General features: G+C 51.2%; 1 protein-coding gene and 1 pseudogene across 1 annotated transcript in view; one reads left to right on the top strand and one right to left on the bottom strand.

The window, feature by feature from the left end:
• Nucleotides 1–2,559, top strand: part of LOC141271524 (serine/arginine-rich splicing factor 9-like) — a 53,197-nt pseudogene extending 50,638 nt beyond the window's left edge.
• A 2,674-nt stretch (nt 2,560–5,233) lies between these two features.
• CFAP97D1 (CFAP97 domain containing 1) overlaps nt 5,234–20,312 on the bottom strand; it is a 134,886-nt gene continuing 119,807 nt past the window's right edge. The window contains exons 5-6 of the mRNA XM_073683659.1: nt 6,713–6,763; nt 5,234–5,614 (exon numbers count right to left, since the gene is read on the bottom strand). Of these exons, the coding sequence (XP_073539760.1) occupies nt 5,606–5,614; nt 6,713–6,763 (60 nt within the window). The 3' untranslated portion in view covers nt 5,234–5,605. The remainder of the gene's footprint in view (nt 5,615–6,712; nt 6,764–20,312) is intronic.

Below are 20,312 nucleotides of genomic sequence, written 5' to 3'. Positions count from 1 at the left end.
CATGTAGATATATGTAAAATATATGTAACATTTTGTAATTCAAAGCTTGCCTATTTTGATTCCTTTTTCGGTTTGGCTCTAATATTTCTTTCAAGCCTACTTAAGACCTCTTGTCCCGGACTGCTGTTTAGGCTTTCTAGGGGTCTGTTTCAGATACACAGTATACACCGGTTGGTATATACAGTGATTAAAATAAGTATTGAACACGTCACCAATTTTCTAAGTAAATATATTTCTAAAGGTACACTTGACATGAAATTATCACCAAATGTTAGTAACAATTCATCCAATCCAATCCAATTTTTAATTCAGTGTTTGAGCCCTTGTGACCTGTCAATAGTAAAATTACTTTCTCATGCGTGGCCTAGACATCATTCTACACAGAATTTAGTAGAATGCCATTGTTTCATTATTGTTTCATTATGTCCAGGTTCTAGACATAAAGCTTCTAAATATATATATGTATATGTATGTACACTGACGAGCAACAGAGTTTCAATGTTTTGAACTTTGACTTTCAAGCTCCGTGTTTCACCATCCACTCCTGCTTCGAACATGAGACTACCATCATTTTATAAACAATCCTCTTGGCTACCTCATACATAAATTTGACTTGCAACTATTTAGCATATGATTAGTTATGCAGATTCTTGTCATATCACTGCATTGTTACTGTTTTGTTCCTAAAAGTCTAAATTTAAATTTTTATTATTTTGTTAGTATTGTGTAAATCCACCTGTCATGACACCTCGTTTATTCTTAATAAAACCAGACGTATTATTCAGTAGGCCCAGGGACATGAGCTATTGTTCATATGAGCCTGAACTCTTGTTGTAGGTTGAATTGATGTTTGTTAATTTGGTGAATGCCTGCTGACTACCTATTGTATCAGTCCCTGCAGCTTGTTGTTCTGCCAACATTAAAGGACTAAATATGCAGGTTAATTGAACACTTGTACAATGAGAGATGACCTCCTCCCACCTCCCCCCAAACCTGTGGATATTAGCCTGAAGGACAACTGTGGGTATAAAAGAGATCTCTCTCCTTCTACAGAGAGGCTCTAATGTACAACAGCCAAGGCGCTGTGGCTACAACCGGAGGAATACAGATTTGATCCACTGGCCATCATGAACCCATGGAGACATTTAGAGAACCGAGCTTGGGGCAATAAGGTCACCTGGTCACATACCTCAATGGATTGTCAGCTTCCTAAGCTTGCTGCTACCTCCTCTTTGGGTGTCCACCAAAAGTGGGGTGCCACTGGATGGGGTAGTTAGCCCTGGAAGCACCCAAAGTCACAGATGTCACAGCGGAAGGGTGAAACTTTGTCATTTGCACCATCTTTTGTATTTGCTGGGACTGTACTATTTGTTGTTGACTGTTGGTGATCCAATAAATTATTACTGTAGTATGTTACCTTCACCCTGTGTTGTCTGAGTAGTATTCTGCCCACAGGAAAGGAGTACGGGCGTTCATTGGCATGAGCACTGGTCCATGCTGTCTTTCTAAAGACAGCCAGGCCAGTGGACGAGAGTACCCACTGACCCTTGGATCCCCACACTTGGTGACAGCTACTCAGCCCGGTTGATCCTATCCGGGAAGCTGCAGGGGACTGGTGTTCGTAGATACAGTCCAAGGGCTCCACAACCAGGGAGGCAGATAGACAGACCCAGCAGACCATAGTTGAGGCATACACAACAGGTTTCGGATGCCACCATGTCCAACCCCACCTGCTGGGCCTTGAAAAGAGGACCAGAGTGAATATGCAGCCTCAACAGGAAACGGCAACTACAAGAGTTGTGCCATCTTCGATAGATTGAATACAGGGCCACCGACATTTGGTCAGATTTGATCCAGGAATTGATCCTTTGGGATGCCCAGAATGTCGTGGAGGATGATGTTTGACAAATAGGAATTGAACTGCCTGCCAAATCAAGGATCCAGTGGCAGTCTGAAAGCAAATACTCAGTCCCAAGCAGCCCAAATCCAGAAGTTGTTGGTTGCATCGGGACCCAGAGCCTCAAGCAGGAGAGGGAGCTTGAGGCGTTGTTCCATCAGTACAGGTGAATCTGTACCATCAAGCTGAAGAATCGCGGGGGAGGAGGTGCCACACCATTCACCTTCATCAGCTTCCAGGATCCACGGGATATGGAGGACGCTGTGAGTGGATGCAATGGATACGAGTTCGGTTCTCATTGATTACTTGTGCAGTTTCACAGGCCAAGCCAGGGACCAAGGGGAGGATATGGAGGACCCCGCAAGAGGAAAGGACCCCTGTCCCAGCGAACTGAATACAGAGTCCTCGTCTTAGGGTCTCCCCCATCAGAGAGTTGGCAGGATCTGAAAGATCATATGAGAAAAGCTGGAGATGTCTGCTATGCTGATGTACACAAGGACAGAATGGGGATTGTGGAGTTTATTCGCAAGGAAGACATGGAATATGCTTTGAGGAAACTGGGTGATACAAAGTTTCGTTCTCATGAAGGTGAAACCTCTTACATTCGTATCTGTGCTGAAAGAAATGCTGATGGACTGTCCCCAACAAGTGGAGAAGGATGATTGGAAGCCTATCACGTCTGGCTAATTAAGAAAGGGGAGTAATGTGATGACGCCAGACATATTATTCAGTAGGCCCAGGGACATGAGCTATTGTTCATATAAGCCTGAATGTTGATTCTTGTTGTAGGTTGAATTGATGTTTGTTAAATTGTTGAATGTTTGCTGACTACCTATTGTATCAGTCCCTACAGCTTATTGTTCTGGTGTACTTGAGGGACAAAGATGCAGGTTAATTGAACAATCAATGTTTGCTAATTTGGTGAATGTCTGCTGACTACCTATTGTATCAGTCTCTGCAGCTTGTTGTTCTGCAAACACTGAAAGACAAAATATGTAGGTTAATTGAATAGTCGAATAATGAGAGATGATCCTCCTCCCACTTCTCCTCAAACCTGTAGATAATGGCCTGAAGGACAGCTATGGGTATAAAAGGGACCTTCTTCTTCTACAGACAGACTCTAGAGGATAGTAGCCAATGCACCATGGCTCTAACCAGAGGCATACAGATTAGATCCACTGCCCATCACAGAACGTACCAAGACATTTGGAGAACCCAGGTTGGGACAACCAGGTCACCTGGCAACATACCTCAATGAATTGTCAGGTTCTTAAGCTTGCCACTACCTGCTCTCTGTGGGTGCCTGCCCAAAGTGGAGTGCCACTGGTTGGGGTAGTTGGCCCTGGAAGCCCCGAAGCCACAGATGTTCTAATTCCTGACGAGTCAGCGGAAGGATGAGACTCTGTCATTTGCACCATCTTGTATATTTGCTGGGACTGTACTATGTGTTATTGTCTCTAGGTCGTTCAATAAAGTATTGCCACACTGTGTTACTTATCCTGTGTTGTCTGAATAGTATTCTTCCCACGGGAAAGGAGGCTAATTAAATACAAAAAATACTTATTTTTTAATTTCTGATTTTCTCCATGAAGCCATGAGTCTAGATATCCCTGAGTATTAGGATAAGAGTTTGGTACTGGGTAAAAGAAAAAATGGCTAACAAATTTGGAGTGGTTCTGAAACTATTAAAGAAGCACTTGTCAGTCTAGATATTCAAATAATGTATGTAATTTATGTATAATGTATAATCCAGATATTGTATCTTTTAGCTGTCATCCCAACTATTATTTACAACAGATGTCTGTAGTATGCTGCATTATAAATAGTAAAGAAATTGTGGGCTGGAAGCTATTTCCCAATTGAACAAACCACAAACCATTGCAGATTGTGAACAACATCTACTCAAGATAACCCTTATTCTCAGGTCTTCATTATCAAATGAGTCATAAGCAACAGATGGAAATGAAAAGTAGTAGAACCGCTATACTGTTCATTGGCAATGATGTCTAACGTTGAATCTTTCATGTGTGGCTTGGATGCTGATAGTAAATACAGATCTAGTGTATTTGGTATGTTTCTAGCAATCAGAGCATGATAAGAATTTTTGTATGCACGGTCCATGTCTTTTTCTACAGCTATGGTTTGTTTCCTCCTGGCCGGATTTGTATGAGCACAGTGCCGCAGTGCTCTATTGCGCAGGTGCCGAGGAGTCACTGTGACTTCCGCTCCAGTGACTTCCGGCGCATAACAAGAAAGTTTTCTGCGGCACTGTGCTCATACAAACCCGGCCGGGAGGAAACACAGCGCGGTGCATGAGCCGGGAGGTGAGGAAGGAAAGCGCACGTCACAGCGCCCTGTGACGTGCGGGGGAGGGAAAATGGTAACTAGGCTGATAGTCGGCGATTTAGGGTAATAATAATGAGATAAGCGGGCGTTAGTTGGCGTCCCCCGGATGCCAAGCCTGTTGAAAACCGTAAAGATAAAACTACTTTTCTCTGCAAGCAGACCTCTGCTTTGGGCCATACAGGTAAGTATATATTTACTTTTCTATAGCCTGTATGGCCATAGTAGCGATCTGATATCTCCCAGGGGGTGACACTACCTTTAATTAGCAGGAGACTGCACTGCAAGAGGGGTTCTGCCTATTTTTGCTCCCAGTTCACAGTCTGAGAGCTTGTAGAATGTGACTGTTTTTGCTCCTTTCACTTGGTGCGGATGCTGTGTGGTGGACATTGTTGACATTCATGAGAACTGGGCTTGTGAACTCATTCCATATCCTTAGGGACGTCATCCAAGCCATTTAAGGTGGGAATAAGACATGGACAACTCCTTGACTAGATGGAAGAACAGTGTTTAGCTTATGACACCTGCAGGCGTTAAACCTCATATTTAACAAAATAACATATTGACTGAAGCTACTAAGGAGAGAACAGTTAGTGGTGGCACTATGGAGGCAAAAACCTTCTGACAGGTTCCCTTTACTAACAATTCCAAAGTATCCCCTACCAAGTCTTTTCCAACATCAACTTAAAGCATTTGCATTCTTAAAACATGAGAAGTGGGATGAGGTTGATAAAAAGAGATGTGATGAATAATTTAGAAGGAAATATTTCAAGGGTCAAGGACTTAAAACATTTGAATACAAACATAGTAAATTGTTCCAGTTTGAACTTGGTACCGTGGCGAGAAGTATCTGATTGTAAACTGACACAAAACAAAGAACCATATCACTAACATTTTGCTTTAAGGTCATGATCTCCACACTGTAGTCAGACGTGGTGTTTTTACACTGAAATTTTCTTTACGTCACTTTAATAAGGTGTTTAATAATGTATGTCATAGACTACATGCTTTAATAGTTAATGTGGCTTAGCACCACTTATATTAGACAGTGTTAATAGCAACCATCGGAAGCAAACAAATAAAAGTGTAGATGAATCAGTATTTCAGGAACAGCTGGAGGCCATCTTGCTATGCACATTTTATAGCCATTTTTATTTCGCCAATATTGTTATATAGAATTTACTATTATCATCTATGATGATAAATTGACGAGTAGACTGTGAGACATGTAAAAAAACAAACAAAAAAACCTGAGAATTACATAATCATAAAAATATTCTTTTTTATGCAGTTCCTTTTATTTTACTCATGGAGAATTGTGGCTCCAGGCGCTAATCTTCATGTAACAGCAGGTTTTTATGCCACTCATTTGTTCTGCATATAAAAAGTAAAATGGTATAAATGTGTGATACAATAAAACACACAAATGCATGTAATAACTTCTGTGCTATACCTATATAACAGTGTGTGTCAATGGACATATTTAAAGTGGATATGTCATCAGATTTGACTATACTAATTGCATACATTATTAAATCATTTCAGAATGGCTGTATAATCTTGATATCAAAAGGAATCTAGCTCTAAAAAGAAATAGGTCATGAGTTAAAATTCATTCAGTCTCCGCCCACCCATTCTGACTGACAGCAGCAGCTTGTACTGAGCAGTGTGAGATCTCAGCAGGGAGGAGGGACACTGAGGAGCTTTCAACCAGACTGCTGTAGGTGGGTGAAAATAAGTTTAAACTTCCATAAAGGATAAAAAAGCTATTCTGACATGGATTTTCAAAGTAAATACAGTATCCACATCAGGTCTAGGAGATCTATTTAGTACTGTATGCAGTTTGTTTTGTGAAATTTGGTGACTACCACTCTCATGAGACAGAAACACACACACCTACCATTACTTATGAATTATTAAAGAGGCTTAGAAGGCAAACATTGGAAAAACACAGAACTTCAGTTAGGCCTTGGTTGGCATCAAATCCAGGTCTAGTTGCGAGGCATTAGTTTCAACCACTGAGCCAGCATGCTGCAATGTGTCACCTGAGTAGCATTGGCACAAGACACTTAAATGAAAGCACTGAAAATAAATCCTAAAACTGCAGTATAGCATGGCAGGTAGTTTATGCCAGTTTTTACTGGTCATGGTTAGCACAAACTTCAACTGTGACTTCATACAGTACAGTATAGAATCCCTGGAATGATGGCAAAACTTTTTAGGAAATAAAGTTTTTGACCCAGAGATTCTCTTACTCTTTTCTTACTGCGGATCACCACCTGCTGGGTTAATAGCATGCTATATTGGCAATTATGTCAATGAGATGGAATAAAACTAAACTGTACATGTGGACAACACTGGGTAAGTAAGGGCTAAACAGGTGTCTTCTACATTCATGCAGTGTGCTGACTAGTGACATGTTCTAGTTTTCTTTCTATTGGTTAATAGTCATGAAACACACAAATGTCATACCTTGGTCAGAGCATGGTGAGAAGACGTGTGCTGCAGGAATTTTCTTGTAGCCTAGATTGAAGTAAGAAAACACAAGATCCATTGAAAACCACTTCCTACCAAACTATCAGACAGCACTAAAATTTTGCTTTTCTTCAGAGTGTATTGAGTTTGACATATTAATGCATGTTTTTGTGAGCTAGCCAGGAAAATTCTAATATTAAACAAATCGAACCGAGCTGAAGTTGGACTTATTATATCCCTTAATAACAATGACAAATTGTCTTTCCAAGTTGCTTCTGTCTCTGATCATTCTCTGTTGCAAATGCGGATTTATGGCGTAATGCATGATTATGTGTAGTTGTTTTCATGGAAGTTGCCCAAAGAAGAATTTTACCATTTGTGCATGGATTTTAAACAATTTCATAAAATAACATTATAACACGCCATCAAATACCAGAATAGATCAGCTGATATTTAACTACCACAAATTAACCTCCACATCCTTAAGGCTGCATTCACATCATGTTCTGCTGCCAACTGAACACTACATTGGGGTGTCCATCTGCATAACCCAAAAAAAAACAGTATGCATATGTAGCACCCTGAGGACTCGGCTGCTACAGGGGTATTGCACCTCACTCCAGAGGTGTGGTATTCCACTCCCGGGTAAGGATGGAGTGTGGGACTGAGCTCAGACAGCTGCATGCACTGCACTCATCCCATTTCCGGGGGACAGAACTACGGTACTCCCACCAGTTAGATGTGCAGGTACGACAGCGTCTGTCCCTGGCTGGAGTGGGAGGGGGGGAGGAACATCCCAGTAGTGTAGGGGCAGATAGGGGAGGGACTCTGGGCATAGAGGTAGGAGCCCATTGGGTGCTAGTCACCTGGGCTCACACATAGAGGGAGTATATATGGTGGGCACCATCTTAGGACAGGGTCAGTCAGACTGAGGAGGAGCAGAGCAGAGGAGCTCAGCCAGGAGGGCTGACAGGGAGCTGTGGCTCCGGCTGGGCCCAGCTCCAGGGCCAGGCCTGTAGTGGAGAGAAGGAGGAAGAAAGGCCCAGAGACACAAGACAAGAGGGAACCCTGAGATCCCAGAAGTAAACCAAAAGGGTGAGGGGTTGGCAGAAACGGGTACCGGAACCCTAACTGGCAGAGGCTAATGATCCTTAGCCAGGAACCGGAGGTCGTGGTTAAGTTTTGCCACGACCCTCACCACATCCACCAGGAAGGCACACCACGAATAGGGTCAGGAAAGCCAGAGAAGGTTTTACCACCAAGAGGCCCGAGGGAGCCGGACAAAGGTGGATCCCTGGTGGGAACGGCCAGCAGAGAGAGAGAGAGAAGGGAGCTCAGGACCACGCTCTGGACTGCCTGGGAGTTGGCCGAGTCCCACACCTGGTGGACGCAGCACGGCTCGGGTGGTCACTCAAGGCCGGAGTGACCGGAGCAACACCTGTGAGTAAAAACCCTGAAACTGCATCACCTGTCTCTGAGCTTCCTTGCTGCACCATCACAACCACCAACTTCCACATCTGCTGCCCTGAGGCCATACCCCTCCCATTGGGGGTTATACCATCCTTGCTGCACAAACCTACCACCGGCCTCAGCGGTCTGCTCTGCAGCGGCGGCCTCCTAGCCGCAATCAACGGGTGGCGTAGTCGACACTCAAACAACATCTACAAAGACTGCCACACACTTAGTTTGACCACCCTGGGCACGGACCGGGTCACCGCCACAAGGACTACTACCCCTATCCAGATCCGGCTCCGGGTGTCCCTTGAACATGGCCCAGGGGGCGCGTCAACTGTGGCGTAGTCGGCAGGATTACGTGCCCGCAACCACCGGGTACTGCGTGCCTGAAGAAAAGTTCATATTTACCGTAAGAAGAAGTCTCCCGCCGGTTCCGGAGGGTCCCCGCCATCGGACGCCATCTCGGGTCGTTTCCCGCCGTTTGCCCATCTGCAGCCTTTTCCCGCCATCCACGGAGTTTCCCGCCATTAGGAGACGATTCCCGCCATCTGAGACGATTTCCCGCCCTGGCAGAGCGGACGCCATTATGGGCGTGCCAGAGGGTGGCAAGAGGCCACCTCCCATCGTGGGCCAGGTCCAGGAATGGCGCCAAAAGCGGAAACCGCCCCCACCAGCAGAGACTGCAATGGTAGAAATGTCCATCAGCGTGAGAGGGCTGCCCCTGGAACTGACAATCACCAAGTTGCCCCAGGACCGCCCTCAGGATGGGCGGATCAGGAACAAAAGAGAGAGGATGGGTGCAGCCTGGAGGAGTCTGGAGAGAACGCACCCGGAGATGGAGGGAGAGTCAGGCAGCACCGACCCGATGGTCAGGAGCCTGCTGCAGGCCGCCACCCCAGAAGGCCTGGTGGAGATCCTGGCACAGCTCCCCAAAGATCGGGAGCATGCACAGACCGCGCTGCAGGGCTTGGCTCGGAAGATGGCCCGAGTGCAGCAAGAAGTACTGGCCGAGTGGAGCAGAGAAATGGCCCTGCAGGCTGGAACCCGCCAGCATAGGACGCCATCCGCAACGAGGAGCACGCCTGCCTCTGAGGATGGTGCAGGAGGGACGAAGGCCGGAGACGACGCCGTGGAAGGAGCTGAAGAGATGGAAGCAGGTAAAGGGGGCGTCATCACCCCGAGCCCAGAAGCCGTAAGCCTGCCCCAGCTCCCCGTCGCAGAGCCCGAAGTCCCACTGATCGTTCCTGTTGCTACACCGCCACCGCTCCAAACTAGGCCTCAAGCGGCAGGAGCCGCGGCCACGCCCCCTGTGACGTCACACGCCTTGACCCTGAGCGCGGCCAAGCAGGAAACGCCACCGGCCTGGTCGCAAGGCCTGGTGCATCCGGGCGCCGCTACCACCACCGCGCCCTCAACCTCCACTGTGCTACCCTTGGGTGAAGACCTGTTCACGCAACATACTTGCCCGGATGGGCAGCCCTTTGAGTGGCCACCGGAGTACCTCAATCTCCGACTCCGGAAGGAAAGACCCCTATGTGAGCCCCTGATCCCGGCTCCGGCGCCCGCCAAGATCACACCACTCCCGTTGGAGGAGGCGCAGTTAGAATGGGACCCCACCGGCGAAAACCTCATGGGGTTCACCCAGGAGACCCGGGCGGCCGCAGCCCAGCGTGTGGAGTGCTGCCGTCAGCAGCTGGAGGTCTTTCAGAGGGAACGGCGAGAGAGGCGGATCCGCGAGGAGCGGCTGCAGGTCCAGAGCGCGGAGCAGAAAAGCCGGACCCGGCGAGACCGCCGTGCGGCCCACGGTCCCCGCGCCACCGGGACTGTCATCAAGTTCCAACTGGAGCACGGTTGGGGCTTTATCAGGGATCACAGAACCCCCGGCGACGTCTTTGTCACCCGCAGGGATGTCGAGTCTCATCTGCCGGAGGGACACCGTGGTCGTGACCTTTACCTGGGTGACGAGGTCACCTTCACCCGGCATCAGTGTGCCAAAGGACCGTACGCCCTTCATGTGCACCGATTGACGGAAGAAGAGCTGCGGTATGGAGGAGAACAAGAGGACCCGGACGGGTCTGAAAATTACCTTCAGGAAGGAGCAGGAGGGCATCGTTACCACTGAACGGTAAAGAGAACTGTATAAAGTTACCCTTCGGGGTATGAGAACTGTTACAAGAACTGTTATGTGAATTGCTGCTAAGTGAAGTGTGGTCCCTGTTGGGACTAGTGTGAACTGTTACCTGTGTGCCCCTTTTCCCCACAGGCTGAGGACTGTGAGCAGCCATCCCTTTTCCCCACAGGCTGAGGACTGTGAGCAGCCATCCCTTTTCCCCACAGGCTGAGGACTGTGAGCAGCCATCCCTTTTCCCCACTGACCGAGGACTGAGAGCGGTCGTTCTTTCCCTCTACCTGGCCGAGGACTGAGAGCGGCCATAACCTGTACATAGTTGCGCTTCCCAAGGCGCCCCCTACCGGTTTTATAGGAAAACTGCTGTTTTCTTCTAGTGACTGTGGCCCTTTACCTGGTCACAATTTGCACAGTGGCCAGAAGCTTAAGAACATTTTATATGAAAAGTTTTATATCAAAAGTTATATTGCTAAAATAATATATGAGAAGTTACCTGTCATATTATATGTGTTTATAATGTTTTATATGTTAGTGTATGTTTTAAAAAGTTTGTATGTTTTGGTATGTTTTTATTCTTTTACAGCCCGAGGATGTGCTGTGATTTACCAGGGGGGAATGTAGCACCCTGAGGACTCGGCTGCTACAGGGGTATTGCACCTCACTCCAGAGGTGTGGTATTCCACTCCCGGGTAAGGATGGAGTGTGGGACTGAGCTCAGACAGCTGCATGCACTACACTCATCCCATTTCCGGGGGACAGAACTACGGTACTCCCACCAGTTAGATGTGCAGGTACGACAGCGTCTGTCCCTGGCTGGAGTGGGAGGGGGGGAGGAACATCCCAGTAGTGTAGGGGCAGATAGGGGAGGGACTCTGGGCATAGAGGTAGGAGCCCATTGGGTGCTAGTCACCTGGGCTCACACATAGAGGGAGTATATATGGTGGGCACCATCTTAGGACAGGGTCAGTCAGACTGAGGAGGAGCAGAGCAGAGGAGCTCAGCCAGGAGGGCTGACAGGGAGCTGTGGCTCCGGCTGGGCCCAGCTCCAGGGCCAGGCCTGTAGTGGAGAGAAGGAGGAAGAAAGGCCCAGAGACACAAGACAAGAGGGAACCCTGAGATCCCAGAAGTAAACCAAAAGGGTGAAGGGTTGGCAGAAATGGGTACCGGAACCCTAACTGGCAGAGGCTAATGATCCTTAGCCAGGAACCGGAGGTCGTGGTTAAGTTTTGCCACGACCCTCACCACATCCACCAGGAAGGCACACCACGAATAGGGTCAGGAAAGCCAGAGAAGGTTTTACCACCAAGAGGCCCGAGGGAGCCGGACAAAGGTGGATCCCTGGTGGGAACGGCCAGCAGAGAGAGAGAGAGAAGGGAGCTCAGGACCACGCTCTGGATTGCCTGGGAGTTGGCCGAGTCCCACACCTGGTGGACGCAGCACGGCTCGGGTGGTCACTCAAGGCCGGAGTGACCGGAGCAACACCTGTGAGTAAAAACCCTGAAACTGCATCACCTGTCTCTGAGCTTCCTTGCTGCACCATCACAACCACCAACTTCCACATCTGCTGCCCTGAGGCCATACCCCTCCCGTTGGGGGTTATACTATCCTTGCTGCACAAACCTACCACCGGCCTCAGCGGTCTGCTCTGCAGCGGCGGCATCCTAGCCGCAATCAACGGGTGGCGTAGTCGACACTCAAACAACATCTACAAAGACTGCCACACACTTAGTTTGACCACCCTGGGCACGGACCGGGTCACCGCCACAAGGACTACTACCCCTATCCAGATCCGGCTCCGGGTGTCCCTTGAACATGGCCCAGGGGGCGCGTCAACTGTGGCGTAGTCGGCAGGATTACGTGCCCGCAACCACCGGGTACTGCGTGCCTGAAGAAAAGTTCATATTTACCGTAAGAAGAAGTCTCCTGCCGGTTCCAGAGGGTCCCCGCCATCGGACGCCATCTCGGGTCGTTTCCCGCCGTTTGCCCGCCATCTGCAGCCTTTTCCCGCCATCCACGGAGTTTCCCGCCATTAGGAGACGATTCCCGCCATCTGAGACGATTTCCCGCCCTGGCAGAGCGGACGCCATTATGGGCGTGCCAGAGGGTGGCAAGAGGCCACCTCCCATCGTGGGCCAGGTCCAGGAATGGCGCCAAAAGCGGAAACCGCCCCCACCAGCAGAGACTGCAATGGTAGAAATGTCCATCAGCGTGAGAGGGCTGCCCCTGGAACTGACAATCACCAAGTTGCCCCAGGACCGCCCTCAGGATGGGCGGATCAGGAACAAAAGAGAGAGGATGGGTGCAGCCTGGAGGAGTCTGGAGAGAACGCACCCGGAGATGGAGGGAGAGTCAGGCAGCACCGACCCGATGGTCAGGAGCCTGCTGCAGGCCGCCACCCCAGAAGGCCTCGTGGAGATCCTGGCACAGCTCCCCAAAGATCGGGAGCATGCACAGACCGCGCTGGAGGGCTTGGCTCGGAAGATGGCCCGAGTGCAGCAAGAAGTACTGGCCGAGTGGAGCAGAGAAATGGCCCTGCAGGCTGGAACCCGCCAGCATAGGACGCCACCCGCAACGAGGAGCACGCCTGCCTCTGAGGATGGTGCAGGAGGGACGAAGGCCGGAGACGACGCCGTGGAAGGAGCTGAAGAGATGGAAGCAGGTAAAGGGGACGTCATCACCCCGAGCCCAGAAGCCGTAAGCCTGCCCCAGCTCCCCGTCGCAGAGCCCGAAGTCCCACTGATCGTTCCTGTTGCTACACCGCCACCGCTCCAAACTAGGCCTCAAGCGGCAGGAGCCGCGGCCACGCCCCCTGTGATGTCACACGCCTTGACCCTGAGCGCGGCCAAGCAGGAAACGCCACCGGCCTGGTCGCAAGGCCTGGTGCATCCGGGCGCCGCTACCACCACCGCGCCCTCAACCTCCACTGTGCTACCCTTGGGTGAAGACCTGTTCACGCAACATACTTGCCCGGATGGGCAGCCCTTTGAGTGGCCACCGGAGTACCTCAATCTCCGACTCCGGAAGGAAAGACCCCTATGTGAGCCCCTGATCCCGGCTCCGGCGCCCGCCAAGATCACCCCACTCCCGTTGGAGGAGGCGCAGTTAGAATGGGACCCCACCGGCGAAAACCTCATGGGGTTCACCCAGGAGACCCGGGCGGCCGCAGCCCAGCGTGCGGAGTGCTGCCGTCAGCAGCTGGAGGTCTTTCAGAGGGAACGGCGAGAGAGGCGGATCCGCGAGGAGCGGCTGCAGGTCCAGAGCGCGGAGCAGAAAAGCCGGACCCGGCGAGACCGCCGTGTGGCCCACGGTCCCCGCGCCACCGGGACTGTCATCAAGTTCCAACTGGAGCACGGTTGGGGCTTTATCAGGTATCACAGAACCCCCGGCGACGTCTTTGTCACCCGCAGGGATGTCGAGTCTCATCTGCCGGAGGGACACCGTGGTCGTGACCTTTACCTGGGTGACGAGGTCACCTTCACCCGGCATCAGTGTGCCAAAGGACCGTACGCCCTTCATGTGCACCGATTGACGGAAGAAGAGCTGCGGTATGGAGGAGAACAAGAGGACCCGGACGGGTCTGAAAATTACCTTCAGGAAGGAGCAGGAGGGCATCGTTACCACTGAACGGTAAAGAGAACTGTATAAAGTTACCCGTCGGGGTATGAGAACTGTTACAAGAACTGTTATGTGAATTGCTGCTAAGTGAAGTGTGGTCCCCGTTGGGACTAGTGTGAACTGTTACCTGTGTGCCCCTTTTCCCCACAGGCTGAGGACTGTGAGCAGCCATCCCTTTTCCCCACAGGCTGAGGACTGTGAGCAGCCATCCCTTTTCCCCACAGGCTGAGGACTGTGAGCAGCCATCCCTTTTCCCCACTGACCGAGGACTGAGAGCGGTCGTTCTTTCCCTCTACCTGGCCGAGGACTGAGAGCGGCCATAACCTGTACATAGTTGCGCTTCCCAAGGCGCCCCCTACCGGTTTTATAGGAAAACTGCTGTTTTCTTCTAGTGACTGTGGCCCTTTACCTGGTCACAATTTGCACAGTGGCCAGAAGCTTAAGAACATTTTATATGAAAAGTTTTATATCAAAAGTTATATTGCTAAAATAATATATGAGAAGTTACCTGTCATATTATATGTGTTTATAATGTTTTATATGTTAGTGTATGTTTTAAAAAGTTTGTATGTTTTGGTATGTTTTTATTCTTTTACAGCCCGAGGATGTGCTGTGATTTACCAGGGGGGAATGTAGCACCCTGAGGACTCGGCTGCTACAGGGGTATTGCACCTCACTCCAGAGGTGTGGTATTCCACTCCCGGGTAAGGATGGAGTGTGGGACTGAGCTCAGACAGCTGCATGCACTACACTCATCCCATTTCCGGGGGACAGAACTACGGTACTCCCACCAGTTAGATGTGCAGGTATGACAGCGTCTGTCCCTGGCTGGAGTGGGAGGGGGGGAGGAACATCCCAGTAGTGTAGGGGCAGATAGGGGAGGGACTCTGGGCATAGAGGTAGGAGCCCATTGGGTGCTAGTCACCTGGGCTCACACATAGAGGGAGTATATATGGTGGGCACCATCTTAGGACAGGGTCAGTCAGACTGAGGAGGAGCAGAGCAGAGGAGCTCAGCCAGGAGGGCTGACAGGGAGCTGTGGCTCCGGCTGGGCCCAGCTCCAGGGCCAGGCCTGTAGTGGAGAGAAGGAGGAAGAAAGGCCCAGAGACACAAGACAAGAGGGAACCCTGAGATCCCAGAAGTAAACCAAAAGGGTGAAGGGTTGGCAGAAACGGGTACCAGAACCCTAACTGGCAGAGGCTAATGATCCTTAGCCAGGAACCGGAGGTCGTGGTTAAGTTTTGCCACGACCCTCACCACATCCACCAGGAAGGCACACCACGAATAGGGTCAGGAAAGCCAGAGAAAGTTTTACCACCAAGAGGCCCGAGGGAGCCGGACAAAGGTGGATCCCTGGTGGGAACGGCCAGCAGAGAGAGAGAGAGAAGGGAGCTCAGGACCACGCTCTGGATTGCCTGGGAGTTGGCCGAGTCCCACACCTGGTGGACGCAGCACGGCTCGGGTGGTCACTCAAGGCCGGAGTGACCGGAGCAACACCTGTGAGTAAAAACCCTGAAACTGCATCACCTGTCTCTGAGCTTCCTTGCTGCACCATCACAACCACCAACTTCCACATCTGCTGCCCTGAGGCCATACCCCTCCCGTTGGGGGTTATACCATCCTTGCTGCACAAACCTACCACCGGCCTCAGCGGTCTGCTCTGCAGCGGCGGCATCCTAGCCGCAATCAACGGGTGGCGTAGTCGACACTCAAACAACATCTACAAAGACTGCCACACACTTAGTTTGACCACCCTGGGCACGGACCGGGTCACCGCCACAAGGACTACTACCCCTATCCAGATCCGGCTCCGGGTGTCCCTTGAACATGGCCCAGGGGGCGCGTCAACTGTGGCGTAGTCGGCAGGATTACGTGCCCGCAACCACCGGGTACTGCGTGCCTGAAGAAAAGTTCATATTTACCGTAAGAAGTCTCCCGCCGGTTCCAGAGGGTCCCCGCCATCGGACGCCATCTCGGGTCGTTTCCCGCCGTTTGCCCGCCATCTGCAGCCTTTTCCCACCATCCACGGAGTTTCCCGCCATTAGGAGACGATTCCCGCCATCTGAGACGATTTCCCGCCCTGGCAGAGCGGACGCCATTATGGGCGTGCCAGAGGGTGGCAAGAGGCCACCTCCCATCGTGGGCCAGGTCCAGGAATGGCGCCAAAAGCGGAAACCGCCCCCACCAGCAGAGACTGCAATGGTAGAAATGTCCATCAGCGTGAGAGGGCTGCCCCTGGAACTGACAATCACCAAGTTGCCCCAGGACCGCCCTCAGGATGGGCGGATCAGGAACAAAAGAGAGAGGATGGGTGCAGCCTGGAGGAGTCTGGAGAGAACGCACCCGGAGATGGAAGGAGAGTCAGGCAGCACCGACCCGATGGTCAGGAGCCTGCTGCAGGCCGCCACCCCAGAAGGCCTGGTGGAGATCCTGGCACAGCTCCCCAAAGATCGGGAGCATGCACAGACCGCGCTGGAGGGCTTGGCTCGGAAGATGGCCCGAGTGCAGCAAGAAGTACTGGCCAAGTGGAGCAGAGAAATGGCCCTGCAGGCTGGAACCCGCCAGCATAGGACGCCACCCGCAACGAGGAGCACGCCTGCCTCTGAGGATGGTGCAGGAGGGACGAAGGCCGGAGACGACGCCGTGGAAGGAGCTGAAGAGATGGAAGCAGGTAAAGGGGACGTCATCACCCCGAGCCCAGAAGCCGTAAGCCTGCCCCAGCTCCCCGTCGCAGAGCCCGAAGTCCCACTGATCGTTCCTGTTGCTACACCGCCACCGCTCCAAACTAGGCCTCAAGCGGCAGGAGCCGCGGCCACGCCCCCTGTGACGTCACACGCCTTGACCCTGAGCGCGGCCAAGCAGGAAACGCCACCGGCCTGGTCGCAAGGCCTGGTGCATCCGGGCGCCGCTACCACCACCGCGCCCTCAACCTCCACTGTGCTACCCTTGGGTGAAGACCTGTTCACGCAACATACTTGCCCGGATGGGCAGCCCTTTGAGTGGCCACCGGAGTACCTCAATCTCCGACTCCGGAAGGAAAGACCCCTATGTGAGCCCCTGATCCCGGCTCTGGCGCCCGCCAAGATCACCCCACTCCCGTTGGAGGAGGCGCAGTTAGAATGGGACCCCACCGGCGAAAACCTCATGGGGTTCACCCAGGAGACCCGGGCGGCCGCAGCCCAGCGTGCGGAGTGCTGCCGTCAGCAGCTGGAGGTCTTTCAGAGGGAACGGCGAGAGAGGCGGATCCGCGAGGAGCGGCTGCAGGTCCAGAGCGCGGAGCAGAAAAGCCGGACCCGGCGAGAACGCCGTGCGGCCCACGGTCCCCGCGCCACCGGGACTGTCATCAAGTTCCAACTGGAGCACGGTTGGGGCTTTATCAGGGATCACAGAACCCCCGGCGACGTCTTTGTCACCCGCAGGGATGTCGAGTCTCATCTGCCGGAGGGACACCGTGGTCGTGACCTTTACCTGGGTGACGAGGTCACCTTCACCCGGCATCAGTGTGCCAAAGGACCGTACGCCCTTCATGTGCACCGATTGACGGAAGAAGAGCTGCGGTATGGAGGAGAACAAGAGGACCCGGACGGGTCTGAAAATTACATTCAGGAAGGAGCAGGAGGGCATCGTTACCACTGAACGGTAAAGAGAACTGTATAAAGTTACCCGTCGGGGTATGAGAACTGTTACAAGAACTGTTATGTGAATTGCTGCTAAGTGAAGTGTGGTCCCCGTTGGGACTAGTGTGAACTGTTACCTGTGTGCCCCTTTTCCCCACAGGCTGAGGACTGTGAGCAGCCATCCCTTTTCCCCACAGGCTGAGGACTGTGAGCAGCCATCCCTTTTCCCCACAGGCTGAGGACTGTGAGCAGCCATGCCTTTTCCCCACTGACCGAGGACTGAGAGCGGTCGTTCTTTCCCTCTACCTGGCCGAGGACTGAGAGCGGCCATAACCTGTACATAGTTGCGCTTCCCAAGGCGCCCCCTACCAGTTTTATAGGAAAACTGCTGTTTTCTTCTAGTGACTGTGGCCCTTTACCTGGTCACAATTTGCACAGTGGCCAGAAGCTTAAGAACATTTTATATGAAAAGTTTTATATCAAAAGTTATATTGCTAAAATAATATATGAGAAGTTACCTGTCATATTATATGTGTTTATAATGTTTTATATGTTAGTGTATGTTTTAAAAAGTTTGTATGTTTTGGTATGTTTTTATTCTTTTACAGCCCGAGGACGTGCTGTGATTTACCAGGGGGGAATGTAGCACCCTGAGGACTCGGCTGCTACAGGGGTATTGCACCTCACTCCAGAGGTGTGGTATTCCACTCCCGGGTAAGGATGGAGTGTGGGACTGAGCTCAGACAGCTGCATGCACTACACTCATCCCATTTCCGGGGGACAGAACTACGGTACTCCCACCAGTTAGATGTGCAGGTATGACAGCGTCTGTCCCTGGCTGGAGTGGGAGGGGGGGAGGAACATCCCAGTAGTGTAGGGGCAGATAGGGGAGGGACTCTGGGCATAGAGGTAGGAGCCCATTGGGTGCTAGTCACCTGGGCTCACACATAGAGGGAGTATATATGGTGGGCACCATCTTAGGACAGGGTCAGTCAGACTGAGGAGGAGCAGAGCAGAGGAGCTCAGCCAGGAGGGCTGACAGGGAGCTGTGGCTCCGGCTGGGCCCAGCTCCAGGGCCAGGCCTGTAGTGGAGAGAAGGAGGAAGAAAGGCCCAGAGACACAAGACAAGAGGGAACCCTGAGATCCCAGAAGTAAACCAAAAGGGTGAAGGGTTGGCAGAAATGGGTACCGGAACCCTAACTGGCAGAGGCTAATGATCCTTAGCCAGGAACCGGAGGTCGTGGTTAAGTTTTGCCACGACCCTCACCACATCCACCAGGAAGGCACACCACGAATAGGGTCAGGAAAGCCAGAGAAGGTTTTACCACCAAGAGGCCCGAGGGAGCCGGACAAAGGTGGATCCCTGGTGGGAACGGCCAGCAGAGAGAGAGAGAGAAGGGAGCTCAGGACCACGCTCTGGATTGCCTGGGAGTTGGCCGAGTCCCACACTTGGTGGACGCAGCACGGCTCGGGTGGTCACTCAAGGCCGGAGTGACCGGAGCAACACCTGTGAGTAAAAACCCTGAAACTGCATCACCTGTCTCTGAGCTTCCTTGCTGCACCATCACAACCACCAACTTCCACATCTGCTGCCCTGAGGCCATACCCCTCCCGTTGGGGGTTATACCATCCTTGCTGCACAAACCTACCACCGGCCTCAGCAGTCTGCTCTGCAGCGGCGGCATCCTAGCCGCAATCAACGGGTGGCGTAGTCGACACTCAAACAACATCTACAAAGACTGCCACACACTTAGTTTGACCACCCTGGGCACGGACCGGGTCACCGCCACAAGGACTACTACCCCTATCCAGATCCGGCTCCGGGTGTCCCTTGAACATGGCCCAGGGGGCGCGTCACATACATTTCTCCACCATCAGTCTACCACGCTATTGTGTCCGGAAAGGTTAAATGGTGTACAAAATTCATATTTTAGACGCTGCTTATCTCATTCAAGTATATGGCTACGTTGGGGAAATGTCTGAATCTCATTTTTCAGCTTCTGAGACAGAAGCCCCCAAAGGAGTATTAATATAATTGCATTGTATATATGCCTAAATGTGTGAACAGATAATTTTTTAAAAATGTCTGTATAGCAGGGGATGTGAAAAACGAAATAACTTATACTCATAGTGAATCCCCAGTGGATCCAGCACCACCTCTATTGTGGTCCCATCAGACTTTGTTAGCTGTTCTCCACCGATGATGTTTCAACATCCCGCATGTACTGTAACTGCTGCAGCAATTAGTGGCCTCAGTGGTCACATGCTGATCTCGCTACCTTCCCAGCTGAGTCCAGTAATTGGTGATCGGCGTTAAAATGGAGGTAGTAGGAATGTCATTATTGCAGAACATCTAACAAAGACTAAGGGAACCAATAGATTGGTGGCATTGGAGTGCTGAAGGATTTACCTGATGAGTTATATTGTTATTTTATCACATCCCCTGATAGATGGCCACTTTTAAAAAGTCTCGATCAATGCCTTTAACGCTTTCAATCTGACTTGCAGGTGATTGTATACCACCGGGATAAGCCATCACCTGCTTATTGTCAAGGAATCTAAAGAATTGGGGCTGTGTTGTAATACCAAGCTCCAGGGCATTGCTGAACGGGTTATGATAATTATGAGAAGCCATGAAGATGAATGGACAGCAAAGAAACCTATCTTTCTAATCACAATCTGCATTTCACGATACAGACCTTTACGGATCTCTGGAAAATTAATCACTGGTCTAACTATTAGTAAATAAGAGTTATAGATGCAAACCATTAGTATTGTCCCT

Source organism: Phyllobates terribilis, unplaced genomic scaffold (genome assembly GCF_046119375.1).
Source record: "Phyllobates terribilis strain yellow unplaced genomic scaffold, ASM4611937v1 Scaffold_5__5_contigs__length_657084704, whole genome shotgun sequence".
Taxonomy (NCBI): domain Eukaryota; kingdom Metazoa; phylum Chordata; class Amphibia; order Anura; family Dendrobatidae; genus Phyllobates; species Phyllobates terribilis.
Note: the sequence above shows the minus strand (reverse complement) of the source record. Positions and strands in the feature narration are given on the sequence as shown.